This window comes from Lampetra planeri, chromosome 8, assembly GCF_965212315.1.
Source record: "Lampetra planeri chromosome 8, kcLamPlan1.2.h2, whole genome shotgun sequence".
Lineage (NCBI taxonomy): Eukaryota > Metazoa > Chordata > Hyperoartia > Petromyzontiformes > Petromyzontidae > Lampetra > Lampetra planeri.
Genome location: NC_136114.1, coordinates 8,105,143 through 8,131,383, shown reverse-complemented (window position 1 = coordinate 8,131,383; position 26,241 = coordinate 8,105,143). Strand labels below are relative to the sequence as shown.

The 26,241-nt window shown below is 42.8% G+C and overlaps 3 protein-coding genes across 9 annotated transcripts in view; all 3 read left to right on the top strand.

Annotated features, from left to right (window-relative positions):
* SVOPL (SVOP like) overlaps positions 1–8,113 on the top strand; it is a 58,736-nt gene extending 50,623 nt beyond the window's left edge. For 4 of the 7 annotated variants that reach the window (XM_078596873.1, XM_078596876.1, XM_078596874.1 and 1 more), the window contains exons 14-15: positions 3,752–3,841; positions 6,831–7,122. In XM_078596873.1, coding sequence (XP_078452999.1) covers positions 3,752–3,841; positions 6,831–7,010 — 270 coding nt within the window. In that variant the 3' untranslated portion in view covers positions 7,011–7,122. Of the gene's footprint in view, positions 1–3,751; positions 3,842–6,830; positions 7,123–7,549 lie in introns of those variants that run through there. The other 3 variants (XM_078596878.1, XM_078596877.1, XM_078596879.1) reach the window with 2 other exon arrangements.
* Positions 8,114–14,114: 6,001 nt separating this feature from the next.
* Positions 14,115–18,987, top strand: LOC144720452 (oncoprotein-induced transcript 3 protein-like). Its single transcript, XM_078597254.1, has 6 exons — positions 14,115–14,261; positions 14,944–15,354; positions 16,709–16,861; positions 17,268–17,387; positions 18,681–18,806; positions 18,962–18,987. Exons 1-6 carry the CDS (start codon positions 14,180–14,182, stop codon positions 18,985–18,987), a joined length of 918 nt encoding a protein of 305 aa, XP_078453380.1. The 5' UTR covers positions 14,115–14,179.
* Positions 18,988–19,704: 717 nt separating this feature from the next.
* Positions 19,705–26,241, top strand: part of LOC144720451 (uncharacterized) — a 29,372-nt gene continuing 22,835 nt past the window's right edge. The window contains exons 1-11 of the mRNA XM_078597253.1: positions 19,705–19,819; positions 20,441–20,560; positions 20,887–21,003; positions 21,179–21,301; positions 21,714–21,836; positions 22,389–22,505; positions 22,693–22,815; positions 23,250–23,480; positions 24,174–24,305; positions 25,531–25,650; positions 26,038–26,154. Of these exons, the coding sequence (XP_078453379.1) occupies positions 19,711–19,819; positions 20,441–20,560; positions 20,887–21,003; positions 21,179–21,301; positions 21,714–21,836; positions 22,389–22,505; positions 22,693–22,815; positions 23,250–23,480; positions 24,174–24,305; positions 25,531–25,650; positions 26,038–26,154 (1,432 nt within the window). The 5' untranslated portion in view covers positions 19,705–19,710. The remainder of the gene's footprint in view (positions 19,820–20,440; positions 20,561–20,886; positions 21,004–21,178; positions 21,302–21,713; positions 21,837–22,388; positions 22,506–22,692; positions 22,816–23,249; positions 23,481–24,173; positions 24,306–25,530; positions 25,651–26,037; positions 26,155–26,241) is intronic.

The window sequence follows — 26,241 nt, the reverse complement described above, 5'->3', positions numbered from 1 at the left end:
TTAAGAACACGGGAGTGGTTGAGACGAACTTGAGCTCTTCCCTGTTGGTTCAGCGGTTGTTAACCGTGCCCCGAATAGCCTGTGAGATTGGCTACGGCAAATGTCGACGTACTAAAGAGTCATCGCATACCCAAAGGGCAAGACTGGTGTCAAGTCGTGACTCGTGAGAGGGTGCGTGTCCTTTGACCACGCCTTGTGAATGTACACTTGCGCGTAGAGGCTTACCTAAAGAAAAACAAATCCCGCGCTGAGTTTTTGGCTTTAATTGATGTGATCGGTTCAAATGCACCGAAGGGAATGTGACCATCCCCTACTTGTCATCAGGGTGTGGAGCAGGTGTGGAGCAGTCGGTGCAATATTAATCTTAATGCAATTTCAAATAGAGATGTTTTAAACCAAACGGTTAGGTAATACTGTAGAGCAAGACAGATGTGTCGTGTTTTGAAGGATATTGAAGCGTGTGCACACATTTCTCCTCGGCATCATCACCAGCCTTGTATCCACTTCAGAGGTCGCAACCGGGTACCCGATACCCGTACCCTACCCGATACCCAGCTACCCGTACCCGGCCGGGTACGGGTACGGGTACCCATTTGCGACCCTGGTGCGGCCGGGTACGGGTACGGGTAGGCCGTGAGTCACTGGTGAGTAACCGTTTGTCACTCATTTCCCAACATCTTGTCCCTTCTCACAATTCAAGTTGCTAGAATCAACCCACCCGCGCCTGCAACATGGCTTCATCCCAGAGGTCGCAATCAGGTACCCGATACCCGTACCCTACCCGTACCCGGCCGTACCCGGCCGGGTATGGGTAGGGTACGGGTACGGCCGGGTACGGGTACCCGTTTGCGACCCTGGTGCGGCCGGGTACGGGTAAGGAATCAAAACCCGTTTGCGACCTCTGATCCACTTCCCCATGAAGGACCTCCCGCATCTTCGCCACTCCACCATGGTTTCATGATGCCAGAATCCATCTCTCGCATGTGAGCTAATTTCGTTACTCCATATCCACTGCGTTCATATTCTCAGGCGCGGTTCCTCCTCCTGGCTGCCACTCTATCACCAGTCTCGATCATCGGCCATCAACCCTTCCCGCGTCCTGTCCTATCCAAGCCCACTTTTATAAATAGTCACGATGACCATCTATGATTTTGTACATACTCTTAGTTCTTTCGGTAAAGTCACGTAGGTAAAAAATGAAATTAAAATTAATAAAAAAAATCACGACGTTTCGGAGGCAACACAAGCTTCCGTCTTCAGGTGAAACTGTCACAGCAAAAAATCTGATACAGATTTTTTTTATTAATTTTAATTTCATTTTTTACCTACGTGACTTTACCGAAAGAACTAAGATTATGAATCCTTGCAGTCACGAAAGCTTCAAATCTAGGATTTTGTACATGTTCTCTAATCTACGTGTTCCTCTTTTATTCCCTCATCGCAATCCCCATCGTGTATCTGTCCATTCTTGTGTTTGCGTGCTTTACAGCTTAGTTTCATTTCTCATTGTAATTATTCCATATTCCCATACCGTGTTTTAACAGAGGTATTATGCACCGAGTCAAAGGACTTTTTGGCACATTGGTATGTTGCTTTTAAATGTCAAATTACAAATGCACTCTTGCATGCTCATGTCACAATTTTATCTTGGTCTGTCATCAATAACAGCTCCCCTGTATAAATAAATATTCTGATATCTATACTGGATGTTGTGTTTTACAACTGTATCCCTCAAACTGTTATTTTATTTTGTTAAGCGATGTTATCGGCCTACCTTTGCAGCCTTCTTTGATACGTTCTTGAATCTTTGCCTGTAGTTCATCTTCATTGGTTTTACAATGACGATGTCATAATAACATCTGAGATAATGCAATCTGAGGCATGTATTTTTGCAATCCAAAGTTTGGAAAATGTCTTATAAGGTTGTGGACATCCTTCGTGAGAGTGTACACCTTTGCTTGACTTATGATTTGTATTTTGTTCATGTAATTTCACTATAGCCATTCCGTCTTTATAAATAATATTGTTCGTTTCCAGATAGTTTTCGTGAAGGCCTTGGATGATAGCATTAGCTTCCACTGAATGAAATACCTTTTCATATTCTACAATAGATTGGTATAATGGCCTTTGATATGCACTAGTGTTTTAAAGACTCTGATTAGAAAACTAATCGGTCACTTTTTCTACATCCAGATTATTCGCATGATTGGTTGGCCTCTAATTAGTCCAGTATATTCGTACGTATCTATGTTGAACTTCTTTCTCACCGTACGTAGTCAACCGTGCTAATCGTTGGTGCGAATTCATTTCTCTTTGATCTTCGTGAACTGTTTATTTCTGTGAGGTAAGAGGCTAATAGATCTGTAATTCTTCAATTCAGTTTTGTCTCCCTTTTTCAATCGATGAATAACTCATGCATCGTTGCATGCTTTTACGTATTTCATTTCTGCATGAGCATTTAGTAATAATTCTGCCAACTTTGATCCAGCAGCTGGTCCTACTTCTTTGATAATATCCACGATTATTGCATCTGATCTGGGAGCTATATTTTTACGTTGTAACGGACAGTGTTCTGACAGTATAGGACAGAAAAAAACAAAGTTATATGAAACCACAAAAAGCATGCTAAATAAAAAGAGATATGTAAATGCCAAACAAAGATAGAACAAAAATACTCTCCTGAGAAAAAGCAAAAGGTGGCGCAGTGCTTAGCGTGATGAAATACGAACACGGTGACGCGTAGCACGCGTCAGTGCCGAGTGATCGTCAAACAGACACCTCCCGTGAGCGACGACACAGTATAGGGGGACCTTCCATCCAGCAGTAGATTGACTCAAAAGCACACAAACCAGAGCCCGCATCAGCGAGGGAAACCTGCAGAGCGACACATGATCAGTTATTGCCAGGGGACGTGTGCATGTACAGCGAGAAAAGCCCTTGAGCGCCTTCACTTTGCCTCCCTTCATGACGTTGATTGACGTAAATGTTGTACATTCTTTTAGTAGACAGTCTACACACATCACGTGACTGTCAAAAGTATTAGTAATTCAAAAATAATCGCAAAACTGTATATTTGATATTTCAATGTGTGTCAAATAGTTTTTAATGTGGGTACCATGGACTCAACTTAGATCATCTTCATAGCTGAAGTAAAGCTGACTATTTGAACAAATACAAAATAATATTACAATTAAATTATATACGTGAGGGAAAAATCAATTGCGAGGGAGTGATGGCGCATTGGTTAACACAGAACACTTTTAACCCAGTGACCAGAGTTTCATTCCTGACCAGGACCAACATCCACTGGTAAATGTTATCTGAACCTGGTCCTTCCACACCCTTTTCTCCCACCTACAGTGACCAGAATGGTGAAGATGTCAAACAACCGCCATGACCAAGAAGGCATGGGGGAAGGCTTTCATCCAGCAGCGCTTGTAAAGTCTAAATTCAAATTACAGGCAAAAAATATATAAAACATTCTAGCACTGTTATATAGCATAACTATTCACAAGTTGTAAAAACACTTCTTTTTATCAAATCAAATTTTTTGTCAAGGGAATGCCTGAGAATGTCTCCACAGCTTCGTCAGTGGGGAAACCACAGACCAGATCTGTTTATATCGATAAGGTTCATGTCACAGAGTAATGTTGTCTACGAAGAAAACTGTGAGTTTATATATATAGCTTCGTTTCTCATCCCTCGCCTCTCCCTGTTTCTCCCATCCCCTCCTGCCCTCTTGTGGGTCAAGGTTTACCCGACGAACATCCGCTCCCTCGGCCTTGGCTCGTGCAGCTCCACGGCGCGCATCGGGGCCATGATCGCGCCGTTCGTGGCACAGGTACGCAGCGGAGTGGCGCTCCTTGCCCCACCCTTGTACACAGACAGCCCCAGGGCAGGGCTGGTTGCTCACGACTGGCGCTCTCGCTCGCTATAGCCGTGACTCAAGATCAGAGATTTTTCACGGTCACCTTTCATGTTTGATTATAGCAACGGTTAGGTGATGCACAAACGACAACTGAGCTTAATGCAAAATTTGTTTCCTTTTTTAGTTTTTCCACTTTTGAATCGTTATTTTTGCACAGCTTGGAATTGTACATTGGCAGAGCCCAAGACAGTTTTTAGAGTCGCTCTCTGGGGTTTTATTGTTGGGTTGTTGCAGGCGTTGTTGTTGAACATGGCATCCCAAGCAACTCCCCAGCACATAGAGTGAAATGTAAGACGTCACGCCAAACAACACGCACTGTAAATTTGTCCTGGAGTGTGTTCAATGCTAAAATCTTACTTTGGTGGGTACATAGATTAAGCAGCGGAAAATAATAAGTTTGACCACGACGCTAAATGTAAAAGCCATTTCGTACACATGAAGACGTTCCTTTATGTGTTAACATCCTTTAAAAAAAAAACTGATTAACTACACCTTGTGTGCTAGGTCAAAGTAAAACAGTATACAAAAGGCATCACTGGAACATACTCTGTGCCTCCACTCACATCATAATGTATTCGTTATCTTGCAGCTTTTACACCTGCTACCAGCAGAATCGGCAGCAACTCCTGTGCCGTGATCACCACCATTAATCACAACATCTGAGATATTGAAAATAGGTGCAGTGGGCCCCCTAGGCAATTCTGATCACGTCATTTGTATTAGGAAACAATTGCGAGTCCCGTGCCCTTATACCACATTTACATCACCACTAGAACAGGGTGCTGGCTGGTCTCTCATGGCAACCCCACCAGGCCAACCCAAACACCAATTTGGGGCCTTGGGAGGCTCGCCTTTCGAAGAGAGAGCTGCATGCTTTGGGCTGCGCTCGGAACTGATCACGTGTCAATGCAGAAATGATTTGCACAGCCCATGATCTCCAGGTTCATAGGTCACTTAGTCTGACTTCAGGTCCATTTTTACAAATAGTATGGCAGAAATGTTATTCAAATAATAGGGCCTAATGTAAACCTTCATTAAACATTAGCTAATACACATTTTTTATAAAGGTTGCTTCTCAAGCCTCATGTGGATAGTCGGTTGCCAGCAGTCCCTGGTGTTCCCAGGATTATCCACATTTTGAGGTATCTGCCATCCTGAACAGTCTCTAACTCTTCCTAGGATGTTAAAATAAATTTGCGTAAGCACACACCGCCCAAGACAACACATTTACATGTGGTCGTCCCCTTTTCTGGTATCGTGAGATGTTCTTTCCATGACATGTCCCAGTTTTTCTATACCTCAGAGGTGGCAACCATAGAATACAGGGGTGGGGTGGAGTGGACCAAGCGCACGAAGCAAGAAGGGTCAAAGTTTGGTGACGCACGGGCTTATGCCGTGCTGCTAATATTAAACATAGTAACTTTATTTCACCAGGTGAGGCCCACTGAACTTTTTGCTCTTATATTGGAACACAGCTGGGCTGCTCTTAGGCAACCAAGCCTAGCTGCCTGTGGCAATGGAAACAAAGCATTAGAAATCCTCGGCTTTTTAAAACATTACCGTGAGGTACTCTAACCGATGGGACAAAATGCTGGCAATGGAGGCTCGAGTGGGAATATCTCCAAAGCAAAAGCTCATGGAAAGGTGACGCAATGAAATCTGGACACGTACATGTGATATTTTGCAGAGGTGTGGACTCGAGTCATGTGACTTGGACTCGAGTCAGACTCGAGTCATGAATTTGATGACTTGCGACTCGACTTGGACTTGCATAACAATGACTTTGTCCCACCTCTGAGATGTGGACTCGAGTCATGTGACTTGGACTCGAGTCAGACTCGAGTCATGAATTTGATGACTTGCGACTCGACTTGGACTTGCATAACAATGACTTTGTCCCACCTCTGATATTTTGTCCGCGTCCACAGGTGATGAACCAGTGACGAGCTTGCTAGAGGTTTACCGTATCAACCCACCTGGCAGCCATGGGCTGCCATCACACTGATAATTTACTCAAACATTTGTATTCGATTGTCGGAAATGGCTACGCACATGTACTTCTATGTGGTATATGCTCGTCATTTCGTTTATGTTAAACTGAATTGCGTGACGCAAAACCTTAACTATTTTTACCGTGACATAATTAGTGCAGTCTTGGCGTGCTTGTACGAGGTGTTGCCTTGGACTGCCCTGAAATTAACCTTAACACAAATAACTGAATACAATGTTTGGAATGCTATGACTTACTCTTTAAATTAAAAGTTAATGTCTTGTGACCATTTTGTTACCGATGAGAGTAATACCATTTTTTAAGGTAGTGCTGATAAAAAATGGCCACAATAATCAACATTTTAGATATTTTGAGTTCCGTCGATTCCTGCATAAATAATATTGCACACAGTATGATGATGTGTAGCTTTGTAAATGGCAAAAGTATTGTCAAGGCAAAACAACACTGAATATATACATATTTAATGGTGAAACAAATATTGAGAAATACACATGGGTTGAATAAAATGCTTCATTTTTAAATGGTAGCGGTGAATAGATAATCACAATTAGCGCTCTTGAGGTGCTTTCAGGCAGGACCGCGTGCCGTTTGGAATGATGTCCTAGGTTTCACTCCGTATATTGGGAGCTTCTTTATGAACTGAATTCATTTTATTGCACTGAATAATTTAGTTTCTCAAGATTCTTCCAGCATGCGGATCAAAACGTCGAACAACATGCGGTGCAACATGCGGTAGAACCAAGGAAGACATTAAGAATGCTGAACGGCACAATGGCGAGAACCTACACGGTAGTTTAGCACGTAGTTCACGCTGATAGCCATGTAAAGAAATCAGTAGCACTAAGTGAGCCATGAATTAAATATTCACTAATGAGGTTTTGTGTCCTACAGGTGATCCTTGATATTTCTCTGCCCCTGGCTCTGTGTCTGTTCGGGAGCGTGTGCGTCATATGTTCTGTCTTGGCGTTCACCCTCCCGATTGAGACAATGGGTCGAGAAATGAAGGTGCGTTCTCATCGTGAATGTTTTGTGTGTTGTTCATCATACGGGGAGCGGCATTGCAGTAGTTAGCGCACTGCACCTAGGAATTCAGCAACCTAAGAATTAGAATTGTTTAACACGGTAGGCTTTCGCGACCAATATTATTCATAATCAACGTTTTTGGGTCAGATTGCGTTATTTATAAATTTGTCGTAACCCTCCACCACCCGACACGGCCAATCAGCAAAAAAGTGTCACGTTGACAAAAGACAAATAGTTCACTACTTTAGCCCACCGGTGTGTTGAAGCGTGAAACCACAACATTTACAATTTTTGAGTACTTGTAAATGTAAATAAACTTGAGTGGTTTTTTTAATAGTGAGTATATAAACAAACAAGATGTATTGTAAGAGTCACTTTATTTTTCATTAATATTAAAGAAGTGAAGTTGCCTTTACATGCTTAAGCTGTTAATTTATCCATTGCATGGGTGGACCTTATCAATCATCCAGACATTTGCCCCCCCTGAGAGATTTTGCAGGAGCCGCCACTGAATGTGAGTGAAATGTTTTGCTTACAACAGTGCACTCTGTTTGTGCATCTTCATGGAGGCTTCTGTCTTGTCACAGCAAACCAGCTTCGCTTAAACCGCACTTTCGTCGCCACTGCCGCTGGACTCCTCGCCACGGAGACGTGCCGTGGACGCTGCTAAACTCGGAATGGAAGACCTCGCACCCTCATGGCTGCAACGCAGACATTTAACACTAAAAGTGACGCGTATCCATGCGCGTCGGGTACAGTGGTATATGGTGCTCTGCACATTCGGCGGTGTTATATCCTCTCTCTAAAACGGAACGACGGAATTGGCGATGGTGCAGTATGGCTTGGACGTCTTGGGAACTGGATAAAAAATCATGATCTGCAGCTCGTGTGGATACGTAAATGCTGTTGCTAATAAGTTAAAGAAGAGTAGTACTGCCCTGTTCCTCGTGGTTTAGCCTATGCTAATTGCCGTTGTGTATGGGCACACATGGGATATTAAATTTACGTTCGTGGAAGGTTTTTTTAATGCACGCTTGGTCGCCAGCACTTGCCTTTAAACTATTAACCTGGCATTGATCCATGAGCATAGTTAAGCTGTGTTTTCACAAAGCGAGTTGAGCCAGCCTGGTTTGTGAATTGGGAATGTGGCCTTGGCCCAGATCACCACAACTGCCTTAAGGGCCATCCGTTTAGTACGTATGCATGGAGGGGGGAGGGGGGGTTAACCTAAATGTGTACGCTTGCGTATGGGGGGTCTACTGACAATGTACGTACGTATAGGAAACGGGGGGAGAGGGGGGTGAAGCCTCGATAATAATTTCTCTACATTGGCCTTAAGGTGAGTTAGATAGTCCAGCGGTGGATTATCTGTTTGCTTCGACACGTTAATATTATTAATCCTTGATCGTTTCTGCGTGGATTAAATATCGGGGGGTTCTATAGGATTCTGGGGGGGGGGGGGGGGTGCGTCAAGCGTACGTCAAGCGTATGTACGCAGGTGGGGGAAGGTGTAAAAAGTATGCGTGCGTACAGGTGAGGGAGGGGTCAAGTTTTGACAGATTTTTGCGTACGTACTAAATGGATGGCCCCTTATGACGGTGCTGACTTGTCACCAAACCGTCTGCTTCACCAAATTGCATTACCAAGCCCCATCTGAAGTGTGACACGATTTTTTCCCAGGTCATCCTCAGCACAAGCTCCAATGCCACAGGATCAATGTAGAAACAGGATGTTTAACCAATGGTGTTCCTCATCGAGGACCCACTCTGCCACAGAGTTTGTTGCATGACAGTCACATTTCTATACTCTTTGGTTCTTTCGGTAAAGTCACGTAGGTATAAGATAAAATAAATCACATTTCGGGTGCAACACAAGCGTCCGTTTGTGTTGCGCCCGAAATGTCTTATTTTATTTTCTACCTACATGACTTTACTGAAAGAACCAAAGAGTATGGATTCCTACAGTCACGAAAGCTTCAAATCAGGATAGTCACATTTCTTATTTAATCGTCAATGCCAGAATTTATGACAGTTAGAATGAAAACCAAAATGTCATCATTTTTTGTGTGTGTAGCCATTGGTGACCGAATTCAGACCAACAGTTCAGGACACTTGAGAAACGGCTTTCATCGTGGATGGCTGAAACCTGGATGCAAACCCAGCTTCTCAGCAGTGCTGGCTGAACAATTTTGCCTCAGTCACCTGGCTACCTATAGGGCTTTAATAAAACAAAAATGTTGCCCAATTTAAGTATACTTTAAAGCTTGTTCGTGAAGCAAATTTATTTTGTGATGACTGCTTCCCTCCTGCTGTGGAGGAACGGGATGGGGTCGGGGGGGCATGGTGTGGTGGAGATGTAACCCGTGGAGCCAGCCATCTCAAAACGCTTTGGCACGCAAGAGTTGTCGTTATGAGGACCCTGGGACTCTCCGATTATTTAAGTAATCGCTTTCTATCAATTATTGGTTCTATTACTCGACTAATGGGATAGCAAATCGGGAAAATGAAAGCCTCACCTTTGTTTGCATACTTGTCGTTGGACGAGTGGTGATGGGCGTGGCTTGAAGGGGGTTTCCTGCCTTCGGAATGCAGGATATCTGTGTGGGCGCAATTTTTAAGGGGACCAGAGTAATTTATTACAAAGATAGTAATCGATTCAAATGCTTAGTTTAATTTACTTAATTGACTACTCATTGCAGCTCTAGTTACACGCATTGGAACAATTCATTACTATTTTTCTGAGTTTTATTATTTAAAGTTGTTAATTCACTAAAGTAAATGTATTCACTATTTAAGATGAAACATATCTCCATAGTTATGCACTGAACAAATGGAATTTACATAAACAATTATTCTAATGCATGTATATGCACAATTGTTACTTAACAGTGGGTTATTGTACCCTTTCATGATGGTAAAATTTGGATGGTTCCTTTCCTCGTATGTATGTATATTGAACTTCTTTTGAACTTTACGTAGCCAACCGAGCTAATCGGAGGTGCGGAGAGTGACAGCAGTACATTAATTGAAACATTGACACGATATTCTTTGGGTCTTTCGGTAAAAAAAAACTACGACGTTTCGATCGCAACAAAAGCATTCGTCATCAGGAAGAGGGGGTTAGCTTCTAAAGCCAAACTGTTTATAAAGGTTTGAAATGGGCGTAGCCCAAATGTAAGTCGCCAATGTGAATGTAAGTGGTGGGCAGCTAACGCGACGGTGGTGGGTTTTCCACCAATCAAAGGGCTGCCAAGTAAAAATTTGCATGTTAACATCGCCACCGCAGGGCGATCTTGCATCTTCCTGTTGACGAACGCTTGTGTTGCGATCGAAACGTCGTAGTTTGTTATTTTCTTTGAACCTATCTACGTGACTTTACCGAAAGACCCAAAAAATATGAATTCCTGCAGTCACGAAAGCTTTAAGTCAAGAATTGACATCATAATCATACTGGGCATTGGTGAGAGAGGATGACAATCGAGTATATATTTTTTTTTAAATAAAATACTTGTATGGATGTCTCATGAGCTCATTTCCAGAGCCACTACTACTAGTATGAGGGATTTACAATAAACCCCACACAATGAATAATGTACACGTACAGCACTTTTGAAAAGTAATCTTTTTCCATTCATACGTAGAGCCACAAGCACACTGTATGCGCCTGATACGATGGTTGGAAATCTTGGAACGGTCTCCTCCGGGGAGGGCGTTGTGGTGGTTTGGTCCCCAGGACCTGGAGTGGAGAAACAACGCACGAGTGAACGAGTTACATGGGCAGCCATTTCGTAACTCCACAATCCACGACTGGCTTTCCCCAAGCCAGGCGGATTGTTTGATGATACTTCACCACGCTGGCCAGTGCGGGTTGGTGAAGGAAAGGTAGAATGGATTTTGAAGTTGTAGATAGTACGATGCAACAGTTTTTTTTATGCACTCTGTGACAAACTCAATCACCCGCCCAGGAACTTTCCAGGCCCATCGGGCATCCTAGTGATTTGGACAAAGGTCAACTCATACCAGTTTCAATAATAGAAAGGCCTTTGTCAGTCTACTGCTGGATGAAAGCCCCCCGCCATGCTGCGATATGGTAGTTGTTTGACTTCACAGGTTCAAATTTCACTCAACAAATGATGGTAGCCATGGCTGGAAATTGAGCCATTGTTGTCCGGTTCACAGCGCAGTGTGAGCCAAAACTGCCCAATGTTACGTACTTTTTAATAATAATAAACTCACTTAATTATTTTTTAAATGGTTTTATTCACAACTTCGTTTAGCTCACCCTCGAGAAGTACGTGAATGATGCGGCGCCTGCTCCCATATCAATGCTTACGTGAAATCATTGTTTATTTTATAAATTAATCTTCAATGTACTACTCTTTTTTTGTGTGGAGGGATAGTGCCCGTAACTCGTTCACACTGAGCAGGCGCGCCTGAGACACGCGGTACCTGCCAATTATCTAATGAATTGGTGTCGATTTTGATACAGGCATGCATTGTCTCCGGATCTGAGTACGTGTGCAAAATTTGGAATTGATTGGACAACATGAAGTAGTCTAACTTTCCATTACAAGATTTGACCACGACAAACAGGAGTGAAGTTAAATAAAACCGTTGAAAAACAATATTGCCGTGTGTGTTTTTTACGCCGGCACCATATCTCTGAGCGTGGAGATGATATCTACTGCATTTGTACGACGTATTGGTAACGTAATTCCAGATACTGTAGTTAGGTGGCGATACACATTTTGACCCACCATTAGAATAGAATGAAATTGTAGCTTCTTGAAATATGTCTTGATCAACTAAAATGCGCACTTGGGAGCGGCTTAAGCGAATGCTTTTTTAAATCCTTTATATTAAGTTTGCTTGCTTGCTTGCGTGCTTGCTTGCTTACGACCGTGCAAATCTTTCGGTCGTTTTTTAACCCAGTTCCCGTGATCCAATCGAGCTGACATTTTCCACACAGACTCGTTGTGCGAGACAATTAATGTTCGTGAAAAAAAATTCCCAAAATGTAACACTTTTTAGGCAAAAAAAATGTATTTTACATATATTCAAATAGAACTCATTCATGGCTTTGGCTGAACGTCACAGTGTAAGAGCCCAGAGCGTAACCCCTCCACAGACCGTGGCGGAGTAGCGCAGTTGGTAGCGCCCTCGCTTCCCATGCCAAAGGTCGCGGGATCGATCCCCGTGTCCTCCACAGGCGAATATATTTTTAAATCCTTTATATTAAGTTCGCTGCCACGCATATAAAGGATTTATAGTGAAAAACTTTGTTTTTACGGGTTATACTTATTTTAACTCAGCTTTATCAGTCGTTCTAAAAATGGGTGCATGCAGAGGAGGTTGTTTTATCATCATCGATGGCCTAAGAAATTTGCACAATATACGTTTGTTTAAAAAGAATGTACATAGAGCCAGCTGTGTAATTTGTGAAGTTTATTAACAGGAGTGTGTTTCAATTAGTCTTTGTTAAGTGGGTTGTAAAATCGCATTATTCGGTGTTGGTGTCATGTAAAGCAGATGAAATGTTAATTAACTTGTGTTCACCACACTTAACTTATGTGTGTTTTTGTTGTTGTAAAAGTTATATTTCCTACTGTCGGGCGTTTGCACACGATTTACCTTTCATATGTTTCTAATTGTCAGAATTCTGAAGTGCCTTTTGTCTGAAAGAACTGAATAATCACTATTCGATGTAAAGCTTGTATGACTGCAGGGATTCCTATTCTTGGATCTTTCGGTAAAGTCACGTAGAAGGGAAATAATACAATAATAAAATTCTCACGACGTTTCGGCCACAACACAAGCAGCCGTCCTCAGGTGAACAGAGCTGTCGGGAAGATAGCGTCCTAATGAGGACGCTCATTAGGACGCTGTCTTTCCGACAGCTCTGTTCTTCACCTGAGGACAGCTGCTTGTGTTGTGGCCGAAACGTGATAATTTTATTATGTTTTATTTTTATTATTTTATTATTATTTCCCTTCTACGTGAACTTACTGAAAGATCCAAGAATATGAATAATCACTATCAAAGTCATAAACCAATGTTTGTGAAAAGTGTACACGTTGACCACATTTGTGTAAAAGAAGCTCCTTCGGAGGTTACATTTTTTAGATTTATTTCACGATAACGTATTTACAAGGTAATCGAGCCCAATAACTCCTCGAACTTTAAACTCTTGCATGGAATTTTTTTTACAAATCTACGTTTTATTCGGTGGTGACTCGTCATAGACACGGATATGAGTAATGGAGGGATGATAGGGGTGGCAGAAAGGTCATAGGTTATACATTCCGGTCATCCATGCAAATCGAACTGTCTTAATTGCCGTCATTCACGAGTTAACGTGACCACCACGTTATTTATTACAATTTTAAGATGATGGGGAAGTAAATGTTAACATGTACTATTATTCTGTTAATTACATTTAACAAGCTTTACCATTATATCATAATTTCTTCTAAACCTTTCTCATTTTGAAAATATTGTAATTGTTGAATATGAATGTGTCCATTTTTTATCAGCATTACATAACGTCAAGATCACAAGCACTAATGAAGAATATCTAGTCTTATGCTGTGAGATCACTCCCACCAACAAACACTTTCATGTCTGCTTCGAATGTTTACTTATTGTAAATGTGAAGTGTGTTTGCGTGTGAGACTCTAAATGTGTCGTTACAGAATGGAATCCACAAATTGCTGTTAATTTACGTTTGTGTTATTTTGAGTGTTTCATCATTTGCACACTTGGATGTCAAATGTTCGGACTTGCAAAAAGTAAATAAAATCATTGTGATGGAACATCCCAAGTTACTTTTGAATTTTGTTCCTCGTGCGGACACTTTATCATCACCGATAAAAAAAAAATGTCTAACGCATTGCTACTCTGCTGCATTGAATGCATGTTTGTTTATGGATACCCAGAGTCTGCTTTTGTTGATCTCATTAAACGTGCACGCATGAGATTCTATTCTGAGTGCCTTTCGCGTACTTCGGCCCGCTTCGTGACGTACTGCGTGCGAGTCAGTGGGCGGTGTGCGTGCGTGTGCGCGTGCTTCGGTGTACGACATCGGAAGGCGAGGCATCGTTATAAGGGCAAGGAGGGGAAAGGCTAACCATAGTAAGCTCTGCATTCGGCACCTCAGCTCACAATCCTCAACACGTCCACGGCTGCTGCTGCTTCGAGACTTGAGGAGCCGCAACAAGAATGCAGAGATTTATTTTGGGTGGAAGCCTTATTTGCTTGTGGTTAATTTCATTTCCACTTGAATCGCGCTCCGCAAACATAGGTAAGCTATGTGCAATGGTTTACTTTTATATGGGTTTTTACAATTTTCGTACAGGTATTTTTTTTATGCTTTAAAGTGAGTGACAATTTTCATGTTAACTTTACCAAATACAAATAACCTTTGAATTAATATCGCAATGCTTGTTTTGAGTACAGGTATAACAAATGTAAATACTTTATCACATGTTTAATGTGTACTCTTCTCAAGTTAATTTCAAGTCCTGTCAAACAAAATTCATCTGCTAATCACCTCTTGACACCAATAGTTTGGTTGTGTGGTTTTTAGTGTGCATTTTTTTAAACCATAAATCTCGGGTCCAAAGCTAATGCATCCAAAAGAAAGCTGCTGTTTTCTAAAACATTGAACTTGAGCCGTGTGTTTTTATGATACAGCAGCTTCAGTAAATAGTTTATCTTAAGCAGGAATATGTAACTTAAAGAGGCTCCCTCGATTTGAAGTTTGCTGTGTTGTTGAGGGCAAATCTGGTTGTAGGATTTTATTGTATTGTGCCATTGGGGTGTTAATTATCAATTTGTGAGCCGTTTCACAAACTATATGAATGCAAAAAACATCGTATCACTGTTCATAATAGTGGATGATCGCATACTTCTGTCAAACAAAAACATTTTTTGAAACTATTGACCGAATTTCCACATTCCGCGTGTGTCTTTTGCGCCCACAGACCCATGCTCTGTGGCACACTACGTCAAAACCAATACGACATGGAGGAAGAACACAGACTACAACATTATTCCCAACACCACCACCGCACCGTTCAACAACGACAACACCCTTAACAGCGAGTGGATACGCTACGTGTACGGGGCGGGCGTCCAACTGATCCAATCCTTCCCAGGATTGTTTCGCTGTGGCACTCGGCGACCCGTGTGGCTGACGGGCACTCCGCCGACCGTCATCAACACCACAGACGAGGTGCAAGCGTGCGTGCCCTCCTACAACGTGGCCACTGCCACTCCAGACTGCGACACGCAGCTGTACGTCTCCATCCGCCTCTGTCAAATTCCCAACACGGTCGAGACCTTTTACGTTTACAAGCTTCCCACCACGCCTCTGGACGCAGCCTACTGCACAGGTAAACTTCGTCGTGGTTGTTTTTTTGTTCGAACCTAACAAAGATCATCTTTTCCGCCCCGTAAAAATGTTATCGTGCTCAATATCCCATGTCATGAGATCCATTCGGATCTCTGGCAAATCAGTACCACGCTCCGTGTTAGATAATTGGTTGTTGAAGCAAACATCGAAGAGCTACTTCTGAGATCCCTTGAAGTGATCTGTTGCGTTTTGTGTCTTCTACGCAATTTTTTAATGTTCAGTTCTCTGCCAGTTCGTTTTTTTTTACAGTAATTCTATCGGAAGCATCACTGCTAAAGAAATTGTTTCCATAAAAGTACATTGGCTCCATCCCGGGTGTTGCAAATTAAAATGAAGCCAGATAATTGTATTTTTTCCTTGCAAGGGGTTCATTGTAAGTCCTGACTGAATTATATACAGTGCACAATTGAAATTTATCTTTATTTTTTAGGGCAGTGCCATAGATGTTTTTTTTCATGGCTTCTACACCTTGTCTCAAGACAGCTCCAGTGTCAAATCAAAACAATTGGGTGTGGTCCTTGCCTGTCCATTGTACTGCATGTGTTTCAGCTCTAATACGAGCTCTCAAACATAACAAACAGTAGTTTCTGCTAAAACTTTGTATAATATAATTGCTATTAGTGTTTGGCATGGCTTTACGTGTATATGTTTCTGTCAAATGCAAGTGTTCATCAATTCCACCTCCAATTTGTTTTATTGATCTACAGTGGTGAAGTAGTGTTATTTAATGTTGTATTTGTTTTCTTAAATCATTCAGTTATCCAGCAAAGCCTCAATGAGTCTCCAGACTTCCGTTTGAGATATTTGGCCAATTTCAGCCAAATAACCTGGAGATAACCCATCATGTGCATAACACTCGCAGCCTTGCTCACACGTATTCAAGATCCATTTTCTAAGCCAACTTGCAGAAATGGTGTTACGTGCCAACTATTATTTGCCTCATTAAAAACTTGAATTTAATTACTCCCCCCACCCCGGAGATAATAGGCGGTATGCTCACATCCAACAACAATGTAATGGGGAGGAACACATTCTTGGTGCGAACATTGCGTGATTAGCCCCAGGCTGTTTGTGGTTTACAGGGGGTACTTATTCAGGAGTCTGGGACAAATAATATATATGGATTTTTTTTTATTTCAAATGTCAAATATACATTCCTACTGCAATGTTAGGCTGTTGTTTATATTACACACCCTTTAACATCATGGGAGGGTTAAAATTGTCAATGAACCATTTGCGTTGGGTATTTTTGCTGGAGTAAGTAAAGGATTTAATGTAACGCTTCGTAATACAGGGTGAGGCGTAACTGTGTGTCTGTTGTTTTGCACGCACAGAGGGCGACAGAAACGAGTGCTTGGAGAAAACCGATTGCGACCCACTCACGTCCACGTGTGTGGACATCGTTTACAACACGCTCAACAACTCCGGATTCTACTGCCAGTGCAAGCCTGGGTTTGCCAAAAATCCAACAACAGGAAAATGTGAAGGTCAGCAAAATGCCACGAGCAGATATCCCAGAGCTACTTACGAGATCACTTTTAAGTAACCTCTTATAACCTCTTATGCACGCGTTCCCGCATGCTTTGATACAGAGATAAGTTCGTTAATATCAGTGAAACTAATGTTACTCTTAATTCTGTGAGCTAGAATTTAGCCAAGTCAAGTGACGACATTTTTTTTTATGCAATGTATTGTTTTTGTTTCGCCCTTGGTCACAGGACTGAGACCATAAACCTGCTTCACTTGATAACTCATTGTTCCATTTAACCAGCCGTGTTCTGATTTGAGTGTAGCTTCAATGCATTTCAATAAGGTTTTGTATATTTTTTAAAGCAGGCTCTGTTGAATAATTAGTTGGTATTCAGTGCAGCGTTGTTGGTTTTTCTTTTTCAGATGTCAACGAGTGTCTCTTACCGCAGCAGTGCCAAATGTCAGCGCATTGCGTCAACACCATTGGGTCTTTCACATGTGCTTGCAATGCAGGCTTCACAGGCAATGGATACAACTGCCAAGGTAGGCACTGCACAAGTAGCCTGTTTTATGAGTTTGTGTTGGTAGAAATTTAGAGTAAAAAATATTACTCATAACGAAAGCACTTCCTTTTTTTACATGGCACGGTTTGTGCCTATGCTGTTCATACAATAATGAAGTCGGCCGAGCAGTGGCCCGGTGATTTGGCATACCGCGCGGTGAAACTGGTGACATTAGTATGTCATTTATGAACAGCTCTGGCAGCCAACACTAAAAAAAAATATTTAGCAGGTAAGGTCCACTGAGCTAAATAGCTCCTTTTCAGAAGTGACTTGGTCACAAATTATAGCTCAATGAAGTGGATCATCGTGTGGATTGTTTTTATAGCAGTTAAATACTCGAAACGCATTTCTAAATGTGGAGGGGAAAAACCAGAGGACCCAGTGAAAAATACAAGCGACCAAAGGGAGAACGTGCAAACTCCAAATATACAGGTGCCATGGTCGGGATCGAACCCGCGACCGTCCTGTATACCAGGCGAGGCAGTTAACATCTCCTAGCCACCGTGGTGTCCACGACGTGGGTAGGCATTCATACGGCAGTGGATTTACAACAGGCTATATATTACAATTGTAACTTTTATGTACGTGAAATTTGTAAAAGTTATCATTATTCAGCATATATGCATATATATATATATTACCTATCTGCATATGCAATTCTACCTGCATAGCTAATGAAGCTCACTCTTTGCCGTCATCTTAAAATATCAGACGTCTGTATAAGCTACTGTGACATTCACTGTTGTAAAAACCAGCATCGCTAAATCCAAACCATCACTTATATGACAGCAGCCAAAGGGCTGCAAATACACGGGAGTGACATTGAGAAGGGTAGACGGGCGGGGTGGCACACAATGTGCCCGGCAGCACCTATCCACTCACTGAGCACAGCTACACATAGAGAACTTAGGATCCGGCCTAAGCTCTGACCGTTAATCGAAGCCCCTTCTAAAAACATGGTTTTTTTTTTTTACCAGTAAAGCCCACTGAGCTGTATAGCTCTTTTTCAGAAGCGACTTGGTAATAAATTATAGCTCAACGAAGTGGTTTATCACGTGAAAATTTATAGCAGCTGGTTACTCAACGCAGGTTTCTAGATGTGGAGGGGAAAACTCGAGGACCTGGAGAAAAATTCACGCGACCATGGGGAGAACGTGCAAATTCCAAATTTACAGGCGTCAGGCTCGGGATCGAATCCACTACCTCCTGTATACCAAGCGAGGTAGTTAATATCTTGCTACTGCGGCACCCCCCCCCTCTCCACTACCGACAGACATCAACGAGTGCTTGAACAGAAATGGAAACTGTAGCGACATCTGCGTGAATGATCAGGGCGGCTACCACTGCGCCTGCCCGGTTGGGTACACGCTGGACCCCGTCAATCATGCGTCCTGCTTTGGTAAGCGAAGCCCTGCGGCAGGGTCCTCCAAATCTGACTTGGTGACGCAAAGTCGACCTTGACTTCATGTTTCCTCTACGCGTTTCAAAAACATCATTTTGTTATGAGCAGAGCAGGTACCTGGTATGGTTGCCGTCTGTCCATGTTTTTTCCAGGATCCGTAGTCATCTTTTTGAAGTAGTCTTACTGCAGAACCAACCTGCAAGTTTTCCGAGACAAGCCCATGTTTTGTCAAGACAATACATTAGCATGTAGTCTTCCCATCTTCTGGTTTTGTGAGCTATCATTCAATGCCGAGATATGTCTTGAATTGTTTTGTACCTTAAAAGTGGCGACCATCGTACCAGGTAGTACGTGTATTTGCCAATGCGCGTAGGGAACAAATGTCGATTGATTAACGTTGAATGCGGGACCCATGAAATGGAAAAGGTCTGGCTTATGTTGTATGCTCATTACACAAGGCTCGGTGAAAACGCATTTCCAGTCAAGCTTGCTTCCACCATCTGTTCTGTGTTACAGTAAAATGTGATGCTGTGTATAGCTGGTGATGAAAAAAGTTAAGAATTGTGTTCGCTCAAATGGGTGTATTTGTGCATGTATCTTGTGTATGTGTTTATATACCTAATTATGTATGCAGCAGGCTCGGAAGGTATGTATTGTAATTGTTTTTGGTTAAAACTGGTCGAACTCCCTTGCGAACTGAGTGGCATCAACTCACCCCAAACTACCTCCTGGATCTGGACTTGTGTTCCATAATGTCCACTACCGTATATCAATAGAATCAAAAGTAAGCGGCTACCTATGCATAATACGGGTTTTGCTGCAAATGTGTTTCCATCACGATCATCATCACTATTAATATTTTCAATTATTTATTCCTCCAACTAAAGACATAAACGAGTGCATGGTGAACAAAGCGAACTGCTCGCAGAACTGTCAGAATACAGAGGGCAGCTTCGCCTGCACCTGCTGGTCGGGCTACACCATGAACACCACCACCAAGACGTGTGTCGGTAAGCAGTCCTTCCAACGCGCTCCGAGCCGCCCCACAGTTTCCACAAAACACAAACGTCTCACCCGCACCCATGAACGCATCCGTCTTTTAAGATCCTCGCCCCTCTCCATCTCTCCTGTCTTATCTCATTGTACCTCTCGACACATACACACACTCTGCTCCAGCAACAAAAGCTTTCTGCTGAGGCCCTCGGTCAACCTTCAGTCAGTGAGACATCGCTCATTCTCCTCTGCTGCTCCCACATTCTGGAACTCCTTTCCTTTAGCCATCAGTGCTGTTAATTTCCCCTTGAAGTCCAGGATCACAACCTTTTTTCCATTCTGCCTTTGATGGACTGCCCCTCACTGAAACAAGTATACCCACTGTTTCTGTACAGCGTACAGAAGTAGTCGCATTCAGATGCTATATAAATTCAAATTGTATGAGATTCTGTTATTTGTTGCAGAGAGCAAAATTGTTCATGGACAAAAAGGGCTTACATTGTGAACCATCGCTTTTGTGACTTAGGAAAATGATTCCATTCTCAGTAAAGTTGCTTGGGTCAACACTTGGGTTTGTTTCAATCAAAACTAGTTTTCAGTATTTTTTGTTGATGTCTGTGTGTTTGTGTTTATCTTAGACATAAATGAATGCCTGAACAATCCATGTGGAAGTAGTGGATCATGCTCGAACATCGATGGATCTTACGTCTGCAACTGCTTAAGAGGCTTTCAGCTGAACTCTGCAAGGATCTGTGAAAGTATGAAATACAACATGTGTACATAACACTCTTCTGAATTCTAATTGAATTCGCTGTGTCCTTAACCACGTATAAAATGAGTAATTCGAATTGCAACCGACTGTTTACAATTGGAACATGCGTTGCTGAATTTCCGATTTTTTTTGTGCCGTCATAAATGTACATGAACCATTACACATGCTTGACCAAAGCACTCAACAATGCAGCAATGTGTACATTCAACATAATTATCAACATATACCATATATCGGTGAAGATAAATTAACTTGACTGTCATTATACCAGAGAATACATGAACAAAGATTTACTCTCCGTTTGTTTTTCAGACATTAATGAATGTTTGACGAGTGCCTGTGGCCCCAACGCAATCTGCACTGACCTCATCGGGTCATTCACCTGCCAGTGCCAACCCGGATACTCCTCAAATGGAACAATGTGCCTCGGTAAGATCACCGTCAGCCCACAATCCACTTGTGCTTTCCGTAACATTTGAATACAATTCAACTTTGACTTAACGGGGGGGGGGGGGGGGGCTTCACTCTCTGCTCGTAAAACAGATTTGCGGTTGTTGAGCATGCAACGTTTGATGCTTTTTACTGCATTCATTACGCTTTGTAGACATCAACGAGTGCGCCAACACTGCCAGTCCTATGTGCCCCATCGGAACGTGCGAAAACCTCCCCGGATCTTATCGCTGCAACTGCCCCTCCGGTTACACCGCAGCCAACAACACCTGCAGAGGTTGGTGATGGAGCCTATTTTTATTTTATTGACATTCACGTCTGCAGACACCAACAGTGGCTGAATATATGAATAGGGTTTTTCCCCTTTTCTCTGGCAACAAAACTGACACCTTTTGCCAGAGAAAAGGGGAAAAACCCGATTAGTATATTTTGGTACTGGCAAAGGAGGCCTCATGAAGTGGCTGAGTAGTTTTAAAATGTAATTGTGTGATTTTTTTTTCATTCATGTGCTCTTCTCACTGTGACTTTAGGTAGTTGTAGGTATCACTATTCTTTGTTTTCGAATTCCTCATGAGGTGTCGGGAATCTTGGGAACGACGTTTGATCGCTCGTCTGTGGGTTCACTCGTTTGGCCAGGAAGGACCTCACGCATTTTTTTTGGCTCACATTTCGTGTTGCTTTGTTTGCAGATGTGAACGAGTGCCTGATAATCCCATCCCCCTGTGGATCCAACTCGATCTGCCAAAACACTCCTGGCTTCTACACCTGTCTGTGCAACAATGGCTTCACGAGCGTATCGGGCGTCTGCCAAGGTGAGGAGGCCACGTAACGCAGCAAGCAGACAGGGCCCCAATTGCGGCTTGTTGACGAATGTTCGTGTCACCAATAATGGGGCAAATTGGCAAGCGATGAGTTGTGTGCCATTTTGTCAGAATGTAAATCAGGCACACAGCATGTAGCAGTGTAAGTGGTCAAAACATTTTGTCTTACAAATTTCCTTAATTGTTGTTAATTTTCTCTCCTTTCCGCACCTCCGATTGGCACGGGTTGGCTACATGCGGTGCGAAAGAAGTTCAACATACCGAAGTCAATTTACGTGAAACTGATTGTTCCTAAATGTATATGTATATGAGTCGCATACTTTGTTTTGTATATGTACGAATAAAAACAACATTTGTCATTTAGCACTGCCTTGCAACAGATACATGAATAATATTCTAACATTTTTGGCAATGGTTCTTCCTTCTGTAATATGTAATATGTACCATAATATATGTATTGCCTGCCGCTCTCTTTGATTTTTCTTGATATATATGAAACACTCAAAACAAACATGATGTTACGTTTGTGCACCGCTTCAACAGACATCAACGAATGCCTAGCGAATCCCTGCGCAGCCCCAGCGTCGTGCATCAACACCGCAGGTGGCTTCCAGTGCAACTGCCCCATAGATTACCAGCTCAATGGAAACATTTGTGAAGGTCAGTAGCAAGCACTAACCCACTGAAGCTACAACAAAAGTTACATTTCACATTGATCTCTTAGAACCATTTTTCGGTTCATTGTATTTTGTACGTGTAATTTGCACGTCACTGCTTTTACTTCGTTTACCTATTCTCCATTTGGCAAGATTTTTCTTGTTTTTTATAGTTGTGTTTTCATTTGCAGGTCCGTATTGTCCTGTCAATGGAGTGTGCAATTATCCCAATGGCTACATCGCTTACCTCAACTACAGCAACAACGCGGACGCGCACTGGAACTTCAACTACAGCGCGAGCAGCGGCATCAGTGGTAGGCGGTTCGCATCTATACACTGGTCACCGTGTATCCACACTAGGACCTAATGTAAGCTGACGTGCATAGCGATCGCTGTCGTGGTGGAGTTGACCATATTTTTCTGGGATAATCCCTTTGGACTCCACACCAAGCTGTGTCTTTTTGCGTCATGCATAAGGTGCTTCATTCATGAACTAATGCAATGAAAATCAGGTTAATTCACAAGAATAGCATGCTCTTTTCTGCCATAACAGAGAAAGAATGTATATAACGTGACATATTGTGCAGCCTGGCCCCACTTTATTTATGCCCATGTTTTTGTTCTCCCCTATGGGCAGGATATTAATAAGCTTGAGTTTATTTTTACGGCTCATTTTGCCACTTGATTATTCATAGCAATGAGTTCACACCCACGTTGATTTCTTCTTCCGTCCGCGGGGAAAACACAGGTGTGACGCTGACTGTGGAAAAGTTCTGCACCCAGAAAAACCAGGACTATCTTGATTTGGGCCTCGGAAGCAACTACCTTGATCAGACCACGATCAAACAGTCGCTTTCAGGCAACAAGACGGCAGGCGAGACGATCTCGCTAGCGTTTATCCCCGGCACGCCGGCCTACATGCACTTCACGTCCGACCGCGATATCAACTGCACAGGCTTCAAGTTTCGCTTCACAACAGGCAAGCTTTCATTTTGAAGATGATTGTAAAATTCGACCTCACCCAAGTTATAAAATCGAAGGGTTTACGTATGTAAAGCAACATAGTGCTTGAATGCATTTTTCTTGTAGAAGAGTTTGCAACGCGCGCTGTTTTGAACAAATAATTGCTCCTTGACAGCCGCGTATTCTAGGTAAAATGTTTGTAAAATTGGAAGCTGGCACGCATATGAATGCAAGCCGTGAAGTCGCTTACATTATTTTAGGTGTAACAGTACCACAGCAGTTCCCGAATTGCGCTATGAACCTGGCAAACCCGAGTTTGATTCCCGACCACGAGTAACATCGGTAGCGAGTGATGTGTGAACCTGTCCTGGGCTCCCCTTCACCAAACCCACAAAGACCAGCGTGGTGAAGTATGGTCAAAAAAAAAATCCCCGTGACTAAAAGGCACGGGTCGACCTTCATCCAGTGGTGGATTAACAAAGGTCTGCAAATTATCATTATTTTATTATAAATGTGATATTTTCAGGGTTTACAGTATCTAATGGAGAATGTTCATTGGCTAATGAAAGACAATGCATAAGAATAGGGTAAAACCTATTCTTATATTTTGATACTGGCAAGGGAGGTCCCAAAGACAATGCAGCCGGTATATATTTTAAATGTGTCAATTAAATTTAACTTTTCATCTTCATGCGCACATGTCTTGCAGCGGTCAACCAGTGCACAGTACCTGGCCAGAAACTCTGCAGTGAAAACGCGGTGTGCATCAGCACGCTGGGGACATCGGCCTACACGTGCCAGTGCAAGGCTGGCTACACAGGAAATGGCACCGTCTGCACGGGTATGCGGTCCAGCTGCCGTGAAGGCACTGACATCACTACAGTCACTTCAGTCACTCGCTCTTATCCGTAGCAATTCGAGGGAGCTGCTATATATGGCTCCCATTATCCACATTTTATGATGATACTTTTTAATGGCGTCGTTTATGCAAATTGTATATCACAATCGCCGAGAAACCAAAGACAAGGCAGCCAGGTGGTGAGCCGGTGCCAATAATTGACCAAGCTCTGCCGCCCGCTAAATATAAAGGTGTTTCAGCCCATTGGGTATCAGGCCCATGTAGCATCACCTAGTGCTGCACAGGGGCAGCTGTCATTGGGGGTCCCCTAGGTTAAAAAAGAGAAATCACAGGTGGGCACATAAGGTGCTTTGAAATGCTGGGTCATTTAAGTTCCCAATAAATGCGAATCGTAATCGGGTAAATTACTGCCGAGTGTTTTGGCAGCAGGATTTAAATGTTAGATCGAGATAATGTGTGTAAACCCCTTATCTGCAAGCCAATAACGTCCATGTTGGAGGTAGTACAGCAAGTATAATTTGCAGGCTGTCTGTACGTGGACATTTACTGGGCTTACTCTGAGCACACTACATTTGCGTTCATTGCTAAAACGCTTGGAAATGATTTTGACAAACATTCCAGAGCAGCAGCCCCCTGATATGAGTCTCTAAGGCCCAGTGAGGCCAACCTGTGAAAGTTAAATTGTTGAAGGTGCAGCCCTGCAATTCCTTGCTCACGCCACGAGAGGGAGCGCTCTGCTTAAGCAGATACTGAGCATGGACACTTTGTTTGTACATGTCAATCTGAGGCCAATGCAGGCCGAGTCTGTATAAAAATTAACCCGTAAAAACAAAGTTTTTCACTATAAATCCTTTATATGCGTGGCATCGGTTTTATTTTATTATTCATTTCAGTGTTTCTTGAGTAAGAGTTTCATTTTTATCACATTGGTATTTAAAATTAAATATGAAAAAAAAAATTTCCTAAAAAGTGGAAAATTTTGGAAAAAAAATTCAGGAAAATAAATTGTCACGCACAACGAGTCTGTGTGCAAAATGTCAGCTCGATTGGATCACGGGAAGTGGGTTAAAAAACGACCGAAAAATGTGCACGGTCGTAAGCACGCAAGCAAGCAAGTGAACTTAATATAAAGGATTTAAATAGCCACAGAGTGTGGGCCCATACAGAGTGTGCGTGTGTCCCCTTGCCCCTATTTGAATCTCCTCAGACGTGGATGAGTGCCTGACTCTGAACAGGTGCGGAGCTAACCAGGTGTGCAGCAACAATGTCGGCTCCTACAGTTGCATCTGCATCGCAGGATTCAACACAGTTGGAGGCACCTGCCAGGGTAAATCCACCCACACACCAGAGGAAGGCAAAGAAGCTAACCAACCCCCACCTCCACCCCCCCCACAAAAATATGAATCAAATTAATTTTCAGTATTTGGGAGTGTGATTAAAATTAAGAGTTTATAAATTGTTGTCTTGTTTTGTTTCTGTGTCAATTTGCTTGTTCCCCCACCCCTCCCATATCCCATTTGTGCAGCTTTGTTTTCTGCATTATCTAGCCACATTCATCAGCCACGTGCCATGGGCATGATATTCTATGCATTTTAAGTCATCTGCGACCACCATCACCCTTTGTTGCATGCATCGTGAGCATAGGAATCGATGATTTTCTGCCGCCATTGCTCACGTTTTGTTGTTGCGCTGCGGCGTTGGTGGCCGTGTGCAGACGTGGATGAATGCGTAAGAAAGCCTTGCCCAGCGAACACCGTATGCCTCAACACGTTCGGCAGCTACACCTGCCAGTGTGCCGCAGGCTACATCTACCTGAACAACACATGCACCGGTGAGGATACCAATACAACGGCGATTTGGAATTACTGCACATGGCATCGTAATTCAACTTTGTTTTTCCAAGACGCTGCGGTATGCG

Bases quoted from the DNA above. Each gene is read 5' to 3' on its own strand.
- LOC144720452 (XM_078597254.1), top strand. From the start codon at position 14,180: ATGCAGAGATTTATTTTGGGTGGAAGCCTTATTTGCTTGTGGTTAATT. The intron at 15,355-16,708 runs GTAAACTTCGTC...TTGCACGCACAG, and splicing joins GGACGCAGCCTACTGCACAG to AGGGCGACAGAAACGAGTGC. The intron at 18,807-18,961 runs GTAAGCGAAGCC...TGTTTTTTCCAG, and splicing joins CAATCATGCGTCCTGCTTTG to GATCCGTAGTCATCTTTTTG.